The sequence below is a fragment of the Leopardus geoffroyi genome, chromosome B2 (assembly GCF_018350155.1).
Source record: "Leopardus geoffroyi isolate Oge1 chromosome B2, O.geoffroyi_Oge1_pat1.0, whole genome shotgun sequence".
NCBI lineage: Eukaryota > Metazoa > Chordata > Mammalia > Carnivora > Felidae > Leopardus > Leopardus geoffroyi.
In genome coordinates this window covers 20,857,055-20,873,345 of record NC_059332.1, presented here as the reverse complement: position 1 = coordinate 20,873,345, position 16,291 = coordinate 20,857,055, and the positions used below count along the sequence as shown (strand labels likewise).

The window sequence follows — 16,291 nt, the reverse complement described above, 5'->3', positions numbered from 1 at the left end:
TTCACAGAAAAACTGGAGCACTGAAACATTTCCAAGAAGATAGAGGGTGGCTTTTTTTTTTTTTTGTTATATTATCTAACTGCCCCTCTTTCTTTAAGGTGCTGTCTTAAGAAGCCAAGCCCAGGCCGAAACGAAGCGATGAATCACAATATATGGCCCCAAACCCTCGGGATGCCTGCTCTGGCTTACATTTGGTCCTGTCTGTGGCCCCGTGGCCCGTTTGTGAACAGAAGGTGTGTCCCAGCTTCCAGCAGCTGCCTTTGAAAGTCATGTGTCCGCTGAATGTCTATATTACAGCAATAAGAGAAACTATTCCTGTTGTTCCTCTATTAATGCAGGCGGCATTGATTTAACAGTTGTTTTTGCTTTTATTTAGTTAAAGCATCAGGTCAGGCCTTTTATATGATTGTAAAACAGACAGGCTTAAATTAGGGTGTTGATTAGATCGTCCACACTAGAGATGACCTCTCAGCCTTTGCTACCTCGCGCCCACTTTGGGTGCCTCCAAGAATCCTCTGTACTTGAAACCTACGCGCGGCCGAGGCAACGCCTCCCTGGAGAGGGAGGGTGAAAGAAGGGGGCGGGCCTATTTAAATACAGGCGAGACGCGCCTCTTCATTGGCTGCCAACCTGTCTGTTACCCAAGAGGGCAGGGACTCTCCGGGCTGGAGTGCGGTACCTGAGCGAGACGCGCACCAGAAAGCCCACGTTGGCCGCTGCGGGGAGCGCAGCTCCGAGAGGCGGGAGTCTGCGAATTCTCGCGCCGACGCCGCGGTCGCTGCTCTGCGCGCGGGTCCAGTTCCCTCCCATTCCCTCTGCGGGCGGTGTTTGCGGGGCAGCCGGGAGAGCTCAGAACGGAAAGCAAGATCCTTGCCGCCTCTGCTTGGGGGGTCGAGCGGCGCGCGGAGATTTTGAGGGGGGCAGCGACAGTGCCCGAGGGCGGAGGGCGCGGAGTTTGTGAGCGGGAAGGAAGTTAAGCTTGGCGAAGAAGACTGGCATCTCGGGACGCCTTGTCGCCACAGCCTGGGCCCCACGGCGGAGTAAACTTCACCGCGGCTGTGCCAGCCAAGGAGAGGCGTGCGCGGGGATGATGCCGGGCATCCCCCCCAGCTGGTGAGCCGCCCGGTCGCCCCGGGTCCCACACAGCCGCCCCGGAGGGCGCGGGACAGCGCACGTGCGCGGGGCAGCGAGGCCCGAGAGTGACCGCGCCGTGACCCGCCCAGGGGCCAGGGCGCGGGCTGAAGCGCAGTCCCGACTCGGACGCACCTGGCCCGGACCTTGCGCCTCCAGAGACCTGAGCCGGAGTGTGGGGTTCCCCTCCAAGTGGTTCTCCGGGTGATCGTTCTCTTCGCCTCCCCTCCAGCCTGGGCAATTGGGGGCGCCCCAGAGGACGATGAGAGATAAGGACTGAGGGCCAGGAAGGGGAAGCGAGCCCGCCGAGAGGTGGCGGGGGCTGCTCACGCTAAGGGCCACAGCGGCAGCGCTCCGGCCTCGCACCGCCGCTCCACGCCTCGCGGGGCCCGCGGGGCCAGCCCGGCCGGGCGGGGATGCTGGGGCGGAGGGCGCAGTGGCTGTGCTGGTGGTGGGGGCTGCTGTGCAGCTGCTGCGGCCCCCCGCCGCTGCGGCCCCCCCTGCCCGCCGCCGCCGCTGCCGCCGGCGGGGGGGCGCTGCTGGGGGACGGCGGGAGTCCGGGCCACGCGGAGCAGCCGCCGCCGCCGCCGCAGTCCTCCTCGGGCTTCCTCTACCGGCGGCTCAAGACGCACGAGAAGCGCGAGATGCAGAAGGAGATCCTCTCCGTGCTGGGGCTCCCGCACCGGCCCCGGCCCCTGCACGGCCTCCAGCAGCCGCAGCCCGCTGCGCTCCCGCAGGAGCAGCCTCGCGGGGAGCCCCCTCCCGGGCGGCTGAAGTCTGCGCCCCTCTTCATGCTGGATCTGTACAACGCCCTGGCAGCCGACGACGATGAGGACTGGGCGTCGGACGAGGAGAGGCGGCAGCCCGGGCCCCGAGGAGGGGCCGGCTCGTCCCAGCCCCGGCAGCCGCCCCCCGGCGCGGCGCACCCGGTCAACGGCAAGAGCCTCCTGGCCTCGGGACCCGGCGGCGGCACGTCCCCACTGACCAGTGCGCAGGACAGCGCCTTCCTCAACGACGCGGACATGGTCATGAGCTTTGTGAACCTGGGTAAGGATCTAGGGTAGCGTAACGACGAGAACTCCCTCCCCTTAACGGTCTCCCGGGCCGGGGGAGGGAGGCGAGAGGGTGGAGGAGCCCCTGGCACGCGGGGCCCTGCTGGCGCAGCGGGGACGCTAGGGCAGGCGGGCTGCGCTCCCTCCACCTGCGCGGCGGTGGGCTGCACGTGCGCTCCCCCGCGCAGCGGGCGGGGCTGCGCGCTGGGGCTGCGGGCGGCGGCGGGCGGGTTCGGGGCGTGAGGCTCCCGGAGTGCGTTGTCCGAGCACACTCCGGGCTTTTTCCAAGAACGCCCGGCCGGGGCCAGGTTCACTCGACTTTAGCAGAAAAGTCCCGCCCGAGCGTAGCCAGCTGGGAAGGAGAAGGCTCTTCAACACTCCTTCCCCTCCTGATTTTTTGTTTGTTTTTTGGTTTTTTGCACCCTTAAAGCTCTGAGTACCAGTTTCCCAACCGGGACTTTTAGCGAATCTGATAGCGATTTAGAACTTTAGAAACTTGACATGATTGTGCTAAGTGGTATCCAGGGAATTGGCGCAGGAGGAGGGTTGCAGAGGAAGGTGTCAAAAGGACCTCGGAAGGCATGCCAGACGGGGCTCGCGCGGGTTTGGGACAGGACCCCCAGCCCAGCTGGGGTAACCCGTCCAGGGCCCTAGCTCACATGCCTTTGACCACTGCCCTCCCAAAGGCTGAACTTTTAATAACTGCTGCCCAAGCACGGGCAGAGAAAGGGTGCGGGTTAGGGGCCGGGGTTGGGCGCTGAGCTGGTCTGAACTGGTTGCCAGGCAACAGAATGGAAATTCAAGGGCGGCTAAATCGGGCTCCGCCACAAATGTTCTGTGGCAAACCCGGACGGAGTCACATAGCCTTTTTTTCTCCGAGTTTTCTCATCTGTAAATGAGAACGGTGTAAAGCAGCCTTTTTTTTTCGGGATCAGTGCCTCCGATCTATGCTACTCTTCATTCATAAATTCACTCAGCTTAGCGTAGGCCAAGGGATGTAGGGGACGCCGTCTGGGCTGGGAGGAATGGGGGTGCGGTAGCCACGCCAGGGGTGGGGTCTCCGCGGATGTCCTTTCCTGTGTGAGACGCGTGGCCCTGCCCACGCCCCAAAGTGGGTTACCGGACACTTGTCCAGACCGCGTCAGAGATGTACGGACATTTGACATCATTGAGTGACAACTATGTGAAATATTTCGGCGAGTTATTTACAAGTATGTCTATGAGATGACTCTCAACTCTGCTGAGCTTTGGGGGAAGAAAGGAGTGGGGGCCCAAGGGGGAGGTCAGATTGGCCTCCAACTGGTGCAGAAATCCTCCTGGGAAATACATGAAACAGAATCTCACAGGGAGTGGAGGCTCAAGGCCTGCCAATCTTGCTATTTGCAGTGCCAGGAATTCTGATTGGACAAGAGTTTTCACCATTTATTGGGACCACAGCCAAGGTTGAGCCATCTCCAGGAAGCACTCTGAGGCTTCTCATTGCAGTCAGTAAAGTTGGCGGGGGAGGGGCGGCTCAGAGGCCGAGCTCTTCTGTCTTCTAACTTGAGGGCTTCTTCTGGCTCAGTGAATTCCACCTCTTGCCATCTCCCTCCCCTCAGTTTCCTGACAGCCTTGGGGAAATGTTTTATTGCCTCTTGGGGTAGTCCCAACTTGGACAAAGTGGAAAAAGAATGGTACTTCTGGCTCCTTCACGGAGAATCATGTTAGGGTCTCCAGAAACAGTTCCTGGGCTTAGACCATGGTTCTAACCTTGGTTGGCCATTGACATCACCTGAGGACACTTAAAGACCTAAGGGATGCTGCGGGGCTGCTCCCCAGAGCAGTTAGATCAGAGTCCGTGAGAGTGGGCTCTGGCATCTTTTTTTTTTTCTTTTTTCTTTTTTTTGAAGAGCCTTTGGTTTTTCGGATGTGCCACCATGGTCAAGAAGCACTGAGACAGGAGATCCTAATGTTTGAAGGAAATCAGATCATCCCAGTGAGAAGAGCAATGCTTCCTTATGTTAGTGGCTCCCAACTGTTGCTGCACATTAGAATCACCTGGGGGCTGTTAAAAATCCTGGTGCTCAGGTGGAAACCCCCCCATCAGTTAAATCAATGTGCGGGGTGGAAGCCAGGTATCCCTCGTTTCAGAGATTGCCCAGGTGAATCCATTGTTTGGGAACCACTGCCTTAGGTAGTATTTGAAATTGTTAACGTTGGCCAGAGGCCAAGTTTGTAAAGGGCGGTGACTTTTAATGTGTTTAAGGACCTCTGAATTCTCATTCCTTGCTTGTCTGACCTTTCCTAGTCTACAGGTGAACATTGGTTCTGAGTCACACTGCTTGAAGCTGGTTGTTCACTAATCCTGTTAAGGTGATGGCTTAACATAGTATCTCTTAACATAAGGGAAATTTCGAGGTCCAAAATATACCACTGAAAAATTCGAAGAGAATCCAACAGTAGTGTAATTTCAGGCCTGGGACAAGCTAATCTGAAACTGGAAGAGATTCCTGGGTAGGGAACTTTGCCCCAAGCCCCTCCAATCATAGCCCTGGGCTTTCCGACCCCGAGTCCTAACTGTCTGTAGGTCCGGTCCTGGACTCCACATGGGCAGTTAGAGGGGGAAAACTTTTCCAGGTAAGTAGAATCCAAGTCCCTGACCGTGCCCAAACCATGCCACCTGCCAGTCCAGAAATTCTATCCAAATCCATTCAGCAGTAAGAAAGAGAATTTCATAATGAGAGGCTAAAATGTGGTTAAAAAAATCTGATCATCATAGCTCTGAGCATAAGGACAGTTTACTGGAAGAAAGTACTATAATTGCTTAGCAATGTGGATTCTCTAAATCAGGATGTTGGGAGAATTCTGCAGATTTCCATGTCCACGGCATGTTCGCTGCTGCATTACATGACTCATTTGTTAAAGAACCTACAAAAAGATACATGTTTTGAAGTACTTGGATACCTAGTGGGGTAGGTTAGGTTTATAAACAGAGTACAAGAGAAAGTGTTACATGGTGGTAAACATCTTTCTTCCCTGGGACCTGGGAATAATTTACTCATGAAATACATTTGAAACAACCTGAACCTTGTCAGCCAAAGTGGCTATCAGAAGTATCAATCGACAGAATTAAGTGCCCCCCCCGCCCCCATCCCAAATGCTGGTCATTCGACCAGCTCACTACTGTTTCTTTGACTGTTTTAAACTCTCTGTGGGTGAATAGGCTGGAGATGTGTCCAGCCTCCCTAGTGCAAACCGGCTGGTGTAGAGGCTGCCTGGACTAGCCCAGTGCACTCGTGAACCTGCATTCAATCAGGGCCACCGATGCCATTTTCTACTTGTTTTCTAATGCTAGAAATGTCTTGGCAGTCTAATAAGCAAACCTGCCAATTTGGTGACCTTGGAGAAGTATCCTGAAGTATCCTTGAGGTCTTAAAATTCACCTTAGAAAAGCGTTCTCTAACCCCTCTATAGAAATTAGTGCCCTCCCCACCCCCACCCACTTCTTTACTGTCACAACACCCTGTTTATTTCCTTGGTTGCACTTCTCACAGGGGGTATTTTTTAAATTCTTCATTTAAACTTCTTATTTCACTAATCTGGAAGGTCTGATCATTTATAAATGGTATACCTGATTTTTATTAAGTCAAAATCATTTGAATTTGAAGTAAAGACATTTAGGACATTGAGGTTGATGGTATTCGATGTATATCATAATACTTTAATAATCTCTCTTTAATTAGTTACCCATGTGTATATTTCTAATGTGCATCACATTTGAGAGTAGTGGAAGGGTTTCTGTAAATCTCTGCATTTCAGACTTCATTTAGTTTGAATTAATGAGGTGTTGATCTCCAGATGCTAGAGTAAAATGAAATAAAAAAAAACCAAATTATGCTCAGAAAAGGGAATCAGTATGTATTAGTACAAGTAACAAGAAACTTATTGTACTAAAAATACTGGCAATCTTCTGAACAAAATTACCCTTGGGAAACATAAATTAGAAGAAAAATGGAATACTCCCTACTTGTATTTGTAACCAGATACACTGTACTGTCTCTTTCTCATAAACATAGGATCAGTGGTACTATTTTTCATTTAGGCTGTCTGTACTTATGAAGATTTTTGTTAGCAGAAAATAAATCCCTGCCTGGAAGCTACTCACAGCAAATATAATTTGGAGAATTTGTTTGCAAGAGTGTGATTCAAAGAAGCAGTCGATGTTCTAAACAGATTTCAAATAGTAAATATGAAATTCAGTGGTATTTCAGCAAAAAAAAAAAAAAAAAAAGTTGTACAAAGTGTTCTTAAACTCAGATCAAAGGGCAAGCAGATATCATTGTTTAGACCTCAGATGGTGTTTCCTCTGGTCGTCCTTCTAAGAATGGGTATAAATCCTTTTTAAATGTGCTGAATCATGCTTAGTTCCTCTACTTAAGAGCTTACCTCTGATTAGCATGGAGGAAGGATTCCTACTGATATTAAAAAAAAAAAAAAAAAAAAAAAACTGTGTGTGAGGGGAGGGGAGCCGGACTGAGTTCAGCACTTTATTCAACATGTACACCTTGTCTTCAGAATTTAGCTACTTTTTTTCTTATTTTTGTTTATTTTTAATGTTTGTTTATTTTTGAGAGAGAGTGTGAGCAGGGGAGGGGCAGAGAGAGGGAGATACAGAATCCAAAGCAGGCTCCAGGCTCTGAGCCATCAGCACAGAGTCCAACGCGGGGCTTGAACCCACGAACCGTGAGATCATGACCTGAGCCAAAGTCAGACACAACCAACTGAGCCACCCAGGCGCCCCCAGAGTTTAGCTACTTTAAATGTTGGATTTCAAAGTAATATTTTACTTGGATGTGGGGGTTGGATGGGTGCATGCTGGGTATCAGAGGTGTATAGCCGACTCAGAGGTGACAGTGCTATCATCCTTGGCTCACCCTTCCTCTGTTGAAGGAGCTGAGTTAGGGAAAACGAAGAGGGTAAAAATTTCTTGGAACGTTCACCAGCTTTGTCTAATTTTGTTCACAAGTCCGTCCTTTGCTTCCCATCGTGTTTTTAAAAATGAATGAACCCATACAATGCTTATTTTAATAAAAAGCCTTTATAGCCTTCTCTTAATTTTTCTGTTTTGAGCCTCCTCCTGCTTCCCCTCCCCCACCCCCTTGTTTGAATTTTAGTTTCTTTCCTATCCCTCGGCACTTCCAGCAGGGGAAGGAAAGCAGGCAATACAGATTTTAATCAGGTGATTGTGTTCCTGACTAGAAGCTTCCATGAATACCTAAGTAAAAGTCGTAGAAATCAGTCGAGAAACTAAGAGATGAGCAGTTTACAGCTGTTACACATTAACCTTTCTGTCCCACCCTCCCTTGTGGTCATTTCACAACCCAACCAAGAGCCCAACAACATGGCTGCCCTGGCCGCAGGGTGTCACCCAGGGGCTGGTATGACCCAGCTGCTGACTTCTCGTGTTCTCACAAAAAGCTGACACATTCTTTGTCTGTTTTCATCATGACAGCTCAGCTGCTTTTATTCAAGCGCATTCTCTCCTCTTATAACACCCTTACTGCCTCTCTAACACCCTGACTGTGCTCACTTCTAACTCTTGCCCTCTGGAAATTTGGAAGCCAGAAAATGGCTCCAGTCTTCCCTGGAATAAAGGAAAGTGGTGACAATTAAGGAGAAGGAAAACCATTCTCATTAAATTTTTTTTTAATGTTTGTTTATTTTTGACAGAGCATGAGTGGGGGAGGGGCAGAGAGGGAGGGAGACACAGAATCCAAAGCAGGCTCCAGGCTCCAGGCTCCGAGCTGTCAGTACAGAGCCTGACGTGGGGCTCGAACCCATGGACCTGAGCCGAAGTCGGATGCTCAACCGACTGAGCCACCCAGGTGCCCCTAACCATTCTCATTTTGATGAAAAATAGAGTCACTAAAGAACCAGGGCCATCACCCTCTAAAGTTTTTGAGAGTGCCAGAAATTCTTAGAACTCAGAGGTGTTCCTGTTCATCTTCCACTGGAAGCATTGGATTTTCCAGTAGTTCACTGAAGTTGATTGGATTTTTTGTTCAGTTACTAGTGTTTGGAAAATACTGTTCTCCATCATTTTTCCCCACCTTAAATGTATAGTATTTCATTCTGCTATGGATAAAATTAGAATCTGGAGCTGGCTGGGGGCACAACTCCCTTCCATAACATTGTTTTATCTGGGGAAACGTGCCTGGGCAACAGACACCCCATTTTAAAGCAAGGTTTTCACTATAATTGATAGGGAGTTTGGGATTAGTGGTAAACTTGTTTTGTAGATCATAGAATTTAGAACTTTAAGGTTTTTTTTTTTTTTTTGCATATCATCTACTCACTTATGTTTGCAGTTAAATTTGATTTATTCAGGACCAATTCCTCTTCACTGTTGTTACATCTTAAGACTGAGGGACAACCGCAGAGAGATCCTAATGCATCAGAGGAACAGGGCCATGGAGCCCTCCATCAGGCAGGAGTGGATAATTAAGGAGAAATTACAAAAGCTTGCCAGAGCACTGTGCTAGGCGAGAAGTGGGGAAGCCCAGATCTGAAAACTTGTGGGTTTTCTCTCCATGGGTAGCATTGTCTCCTAGAACTCTGCTTTTAGAAAAGAAAAGGCAGTGCAGGTCTATAAATACCACCTTGTTTGGCATGCTGAAGCACCGCGGACCCCAAAGAATTGTTTTCTGCTCTGAAAGTGAGTTGAAAACCAGGTTGCTGTGAGTGGCATTGTTCCACTGATGTCTGCAGGCACTGATTCTCTTCCCACCCTTCCCGTGTCCATTATGAAAATGATTGAGTCCATAATAGAAATGATATCTAAATGACATCAGGTAATTCCTTGATTGGTCCCCACGGCCTTGTTATCTCTAACTCTGTCCCAGATGACTGGGTAGAAGACTCTCCTCCAAAGCATTTTTGCAGAATGAGGCTCTGGTTCCGAGCAGGAGAGCCTTACTGACTTTCAGGTTCATGGGCATACGCCCTTGATTACTGATCCTGCTGGATAGGTTGGGATTGTCCTCGGCCTGAAATGTACTGGCTCCGTATTGCTGATTTTATGTTCAGATTGTTTTCTCATCATCACAGAGCTCGGTGGGGGTGGGGGCGTGGGGTGGGCGTGTGTAGTTGCTTTATTGCAGGCAGAAAACTGTCTCCAAAGCATAGCCAAGCCGTGAGCCCTCCTCATGCTGAACTTTGATAACCGCCTCGATCCTTATATGACTCTCCTGCCACTTACCCTTTTCACCTTGTCCAGAATGTGACTTCCAGCCTTAAACATCTGTGTGTGTTGATTGTTGTTCCTGTGTTTACAGTCTTGTTGGTTTCCTGTGCATGAACACGGGCTGGCAAAACATTCTGATGTGCGTATTAGAGCATGAACTAACCATATCATTGGTGTGAGCTATTTTATGTGCTGATTAGGTTGGGAGATTTTTATAATTGGCCTTGCTTAAGTCTCTGAGACCAGTTATTTGTTCTCCCCTCTTTCAAATCTGTGAATTACATTTAAATATTAGAGAGCTTTGTAAACTACAGAATTAAGGACTAAAAGTTTTACTTGGCTTTGGTTTTTCCAGATTTTATTTGAACACTCATGTAAGAGTATGTTAACAGAGAGGTTGTACATTAAAAAAAAAAAAAACACTTTATTTTTGTAGAGCAGTTTGAGGTCTGTAGCATAATTTAGTGGGAGGTCTAGAGATTTCTCATATATTCCCCGCCTTCGAATGAATAACTTCTGCTGTTGTCAACATCCCACACCCGAGTGGTGCATTTGTTATACTTGATGAACCGACCTTGATCATCAGCACCCAGAGTTCATTTTTCACATTAGGGTTCACGCTTGCTGTTGTACGTTCCCTGGGTTTGGACTGATGTATGAGGACAAGTATCTGTCATTACAGTGTCACGCAGGGTCGTTTCACTGCCCTAAAACTCCTCTGTGGAGAAGTTGTACATGTAACCAGAAAAACAAATCAATGGGAATATGAAAATTCAAAATATGCAGAGCTTGTGGGGAGAAAAATAAAATGCTTTTGTTGAATAATGTTTTGTTTTTGTGGTTTTACCACATTGGTGTAGAAATAAGTGATGTTGATGGACTCCATGGGCCTTATTTTGTGCTTCTGTGTGTTGACCCCAAATCCATTAGAAATCCCTCCCCCACCTTTTTTTTTTTAAGTCTGGGAGTTTAAAAATCTTTTTTCCTCCACATACTTTCATTGAGGTGTCTGTCACCATAGTACCTAGACAATCCCTTAGGCAGAGATATGAGCGATTAAATTTCTCCCTGGCTTGTGCCCTGTTTGATCCACACTCTGCAGGATTTGGGGGAGTCATGCCTGAAGAATGAACAAGAATTATAGGAATTCTGTGCTTGTAAATTATTGAAATTTGGGGGATGGTTAGGGGAGGGATGAAGTTTTTTTTTTTTTCCCCTTCCTTTCTGAAAACGTATTAAAACGTAGTGTGATTTTGGATTGAGAAACTCACAAAAATATGCTTTACTGGCCCTAGAGGCAGGGTCAGGGGACCTTTAAAGGTTTCCTCAGGAGAGACTGTTTAGATCAGATTAAAACTAAATTAATAGAGACTCCATAAATCCAGAGGTCTTTGTAAGTGGTCTATAGATGAGGCTTATTTGCTTTGAACTGTTTTCTGTGAGATAGAGCTACACAGATTAATGGTAAATAAGAAAATGCAATACCAGTACAAGCAAGGAACATGGTAACTCTAAAAGAGTGCAATTGAGCAAAAAGCGATTTATTTGACATATTTTGGGAACTTGTGGGCATTTTTTTTTTTAACAAGCATTCTACAGGTGAGACACTTTGTGAATTCTCACCAATTCTCATACAGTTCTCCATTTTAGTGGGGTATTTTCTCACTGAATTGTAGCTAGATCCCCTTTCTCCCCCCCTTCCCTTAAGAAACCTCTCGAAAAGAGGGATGATCTTGGGGCCATGGCTGTATCGACGGGCTTGAGAAAATTAGCTTTGGCCCATAACCCCTGAGTTAGGATGTGCTGTGGTTTAACTACCCCTCTGGTAGGATAGAAGTTTGATCGAGCCCTAAGTGAAATGATACCATAGGGTATAGGACTAAGACTCAGGGTAGGTAATAGTGAAGAGGACATAGGTACTGCAGCTAAAGATATTTGGAGAGCCGCATTTCTTCCGGGGGCCTCAGAACAGGTCTTTGCATTTTTATAGGGTCCATTTAGGGTGGAATCCCTGAACCTCAGCTTGGAAAACTGCTGTCACAAATCTGGCACCTCGATTATTTCATCTGCTGAATTGAGGGTGTTTGACATACCGTTATGGGTGCACATTTGTGTCATCATTATAAGATGTGGAAACTAACATAGCTGCAGGCATGTAGGTGGTCCCCAGTGCAGGTTGGTTTCCCTCTTTCTCTTTCACTTTTCCCTTCTTTTCTTCCCATTAGTAAATTTAGCAACTCCATTGCATTTATTTCCTGTTTCCTATCTGTTCTTTTCTCACAGTGTTGGTGCCCTTGGCTGTCACTGACCTAACATGGCAGATTGTACGTATCTCCACGGAGTCTGGTGGTTTTATACCGCCAAAATGACTCCTTGCCCTCTAGAATGGTTAAGTTGCGGGTTTTCTTGATGGTGCTGGGAAGCGCTTACAGCACTTCAATACAGAATTGAGGAAAGAGTGTGTGGCTAAGAGTTAGGAAGCTTGAATTTTAGTGCTATTCCTTTTTATAATACCTTGTTGAAATCACTTACCCAAATTTATTGGTCTCTTGCCTTGTAATCTATCTTATTTGTAAAACATGACAGCACTGGCTAGGTCAGCATTTTCCAAATAGTGTTTCAGGGAACACTACATCTCCAGGATGTTCTGCGGAATATCATGGAGAATATCATTTATATCCTAGTCCTGAGATTTACAAATCCATCAGCAGGTTGAAGCTCGGACAAGCCCGGCAGTGATGTCTGTTGATTGATTTGCTTGAAGAAGAGCGTTTTCTTTGAATTGGCTTTTGCTCTGTAACCACTTTTTGTGTCTGCCCCGGGTGTCTGTGCCCCCAGATCCACTCCTGACCCTTTCCCTGGTCTTCTGTGGATGGGGTGTGGGACCCCAGGCAGCTGCTTTTCTAGTTGTTCCTTGCTCTTCTGTGACTCCAGCTCTCTCTGGATGGGCTGCCTTATTGTTCTGCCTCCCGCTGGCGGCCCTGGACGCTCTCCTTCCTGGGGGTGGAAGTGGCTTCGTGCTGCTAATCTGCAGGCTGACTCACCATCACCTGTTTGACTGCTTGGCTCTGCCACCTGCTATCTATGCCACCATTTCTCTTCATTAAATTCCCTCTGTTGTAAACACTTGCAGGGATTTTGCAAGTATTGGTTGGACTCTGATGGCTAGGACTTCTTAATCCAGCAAAACACAGAGAAACTCCAGATTAGATATTGTCCGAGCTCCATGCTAGGAGTGCTCCCTGTTTGTATTTCTCTGATTCTTTATTTTTTTTTTAAACAGCTTTCTTGAGGAATAATCAATGTAGAATAAGCTGCATACTTAAAATGTACAATTTGATGAGTTTTGTCATACACATGTACCTATGAAACAATCACCACGATCAAGATGGTGAGCATATACTGAGCTGTTATTTTAAACAATTGCCTATGCCAGGGAATGAAATAGTCCTCACACACAGGAACTTCAGTGAAAATTCCCATTTTTCACGGATGACGTTGCTCTTCATGCATTCATCTTACAGGCTCTGAACATCCTTCAAGGAATTTGCTGAAGATGTTTGTAAGTGGTTATCTTGGATCAGAGAACCTTGGGGTCAAGTCTTCCTGGGGTCAAACTTGCTCTTTGCAGCTGTGATTGGCTTTTATCCTATATCTCACCTCCCATATTTATTTTAGGAAATAATAATAAAAATAGGTTGAATATCTTTTTCCAATTTTGAAATCAAGCGTGTAGGGGTACTTTTGGGTTGTTAGTGATCCTGTTGACATCTTGTTTCTAAATACTCAAGTTTAAAAGATTTGATTCTTCTGGAAAACATCACAAAGATGCTTTCCTGTGTTTCTGTTTTACATTCTGGCAATTTACGCAGGGCACAAGTCCAAGAAATTTATGAAAGTAGACTCCAATTTACCCCCAACTTTCCCCCCTATGCTCATCCTTCTCCAAATGTTCTGTAAGCTGAAGTGGAAACTGCATTTTTTTTTTTTGCAAGAAAACATAAGTATTGTATTTCTTTATGGCCTTTGCCTGGAAGAATGACTGATGTCACGTACAATCCTATTATCTCCCACAAGGCAACAACTGAGACTTTTACACGGAACATTAGTAGACAGTAATGGGAGAATTTAGAGAAAATTATTTAGAGCAGCATTAATGTTCCTAATAGCAGTCAGGTGATGGAAGATTTTCATGAAGTTACCTGACCACACCCTGACTCCCCACTAGAGAGTCCTCATCATGCTGCTGTCCCAAGTCTTCATCTTAACTCCACAAGACTTTTGTCACTTGGACACTTTTTTTTTCTCCTTGCTCTCTAGTCCCGTTGAAAAATTCTCTTCTTCCGTAATACTGCTTGCTTCCTTTTCATTCTGTTTCTGTCCTGCCCACACCTGTTGTGTTTTGGGACATTTCCTGAAAAGCAGCAAAAGATGCAGAAGGTTTGGCAGGTGGCGCTAGACCTCCATGTGGGGCTGAGATAGCCACAGGGCTGGGGGGGGGGGGGGGCAAGGGAGCACACACTCAGGCACAGGATTCAGGGGATCTGTGGCCACAGGGCACAATGACAGGCAGGTGCCAGGCTTTCGGGTGACCCGCCGCAGTGGTGCGGTGGCCTGGGGGTTGAGTGGACCACGGTAGTGGGGAGCCCCGCAGCTGGTGTAGTCAGAGGGCCAGATGTCAGCTGTGGGGAGGTCTGCCAGCACTGAGCACCTGTTCGTGTGTTCCCTTCTGTTTCTGTGCCCCGTGTATTCAGAGTGTGGTCCAGGCACAACGCGGCATCAGAATCGTGTGGTGCAGTGCACCTCAAGCTGTCTTTGCACGAGAACTAGCTTTTTTGTTTGTTTCTGGGGGTTTGTTTCTGGGGGTTCTGTTTCTTAAAGTCCACCAAAAACGAGTTACTAGAAAAGTGAAATGGCAAAGCACCCCCCCCCGCCCCCCAGCATATACAAAATCAAGCCTCAATCTTTAACTATTGGATTCCATTGGTATGAAATGATCAAATTGCTGTAAAACTGAACAGCCTCCCTTTCTGTACTTGTTGTGGGCTGGTGACAGTGGGTGGCTCAGACCTAGTGTGTTTGTGAGCAAGCAGCTTCTTGGACCCTGTCCTCCGTGGGCATTTGGTGTGGGAATCTATGTGTCAGCACGCTGGCTGGGAGGAGTGAGTGCGCCAGGGAGGAACACCTGGGAGCCAGGCACCCAGGTGCAGCATTGATCTCTGTCCTCCTCCCACATCCAGCCAATCGCCAGGCTTTCTGTTTGAGCTTCTGAGAGAGCTCTCACTTCCATCTCTTTGCTCCATTCTTTTCCCACGTTCCCCTCACAAGGTCTCCATGATGTTGGCCTAGACTTGTGTGCTGTCACCTCTGCAGCTAACCCACCCTTGCATGGCCCCCAGTGGGTCCTCTTGCTCTATAGCAGGTGTGGCCTGTTCTCTGTCCTCCACCCCTTCCCTGGACCCTCGAGGGGTGCTGAATGACGCCCGAATGCCAGCCTCCCACCCCTTCCAGCTTTACCTCCCACACTCGTCTTGGTGTGTGCGTGCCCTCCTCAGGCTCACTAACTGCTGTGTGATTTCCTCCTCCAGGCCTTTCTCTCCGGACTTTTAACGTTGACATTGCACAGCTGCCGATTTCCGCATTCTCTGTTCTGTCTGTTCTTCAAGCCCCGGTTCGAATGCCATGCTGTCATGGGAGCCTTCCTGACATCTGCTCACCCACAGGCCATGACTCTTTGGAAGAACGTTTGGAGCCCGGTGACCGGGCACTTTCCTTAGCGCAGAACGCCAGACGCGTGTTTGCAGATGAGCTCCATGTGGCTCACAGGAAGGATCTGGGAACCTTGAACTCCAGTGTTGGCTCGGCCACCTACCAGCTGTGTGGATTCGGGCAAATCACCTTCAGCACCAACTTCTTGGATTCTTGATCATGTAATATTTTATTCACCGTGACACCCCCCTCCCCCCCACCTGCAGGTAACTAACATGGTGCCTTACCTTCGTTGATCCTGAATAAGTGCCCACTGGATGAATGAAAGTCAGTTTGTCCAAAATAAAGTTGGTGTGTGCATGTCTTCTTTCTTTCTTTCTTTCCCCCCTGCCCCCCTCTCTCTCACTAATAACACCAAACACTTGAGCAAGAGAATGATAAACCGTGAAATACTGTGCAGATATGAGGAATGCTCCTTCTTTCTGTTCACAAAAGCGGTTCTAAAAAGGGACCTTGCCTTCTCCTCTCACAGTTAATGTTCTGTGACTTTCTAGATGGTTTAGGGAAAAAAGACCTCAGGAAGAAGAAAGATTATTTTCCCTCTTTCTGATGTCATTTTGACTTTAATATGTATTAGTAGGAGAAAGAATGGCTACTAAGTCTAAATATAAATTTCCTGGTCGTGCCCCACAGAAAGCTTGCATGCAAGGAGGCGGGACTCTGGCAGGTGCCGATCCAAAAATACGTATCTTGTCAGCCTCTACTGTAGGCTCGATGGCTTGGCTTACATCGTGAAGGTGTTAGACACTCTGTTTACGTAAGGGCTGAGGAGGTGACATAATGTCTATTGAAGCTAAGTCACTTAGCTCCCCATTAGGCAACAGGGAGCATTTAAAACCTGAAAACAGATCAAAGCTGTGGGCAGGGTTGAGATACCCCTGCCCAGGAGCAGCGAGGTCTGGCCAGGGGGAGGGTGGTCTCTTGGGTTGGTTGCCGGAACAGACGTGCGTTACTGCCCCACTGTATTTCCAGACCATTGGTGAAATGAATCCAGCAGAATTCAACTCTGAGCAGCCGATCCAGAGAGACTGCTTAAGTGGGCACAAGTGTGTCCAAATAGGTTGGAAAAAATGTCAAATTAGAGTAAGCACCTACAAGATGTGATGTTTCTCTTTTT

The 16,291-nt window shown here is 48.0% G+C and overlaps 1 protein-coding gene across 1 annotated transcript in view; it reads left to right on the top strand.

The window, feature by feature from the left end:
* The first annotated feature begins 518 nt into the window (after positions 1–518).
* BMP6 (bone morphogenetic protein 6) overlaps positions 519–16,291 on the top strand; it is a 160,744-nt gene continuing 144,971 nt past the window's right edge. The window contains exon 1 of the mRNA XM_045497453.1: positions 519–2,178. Coding sequence (XP_045353409.1) covers positions 1,548–2,178 — 631 coding nt within the window. The 5' untranslated portion in view covers positions 519–1,547. The remainder of the gene's footprint in view (positions 2,179–16,291) is intronic.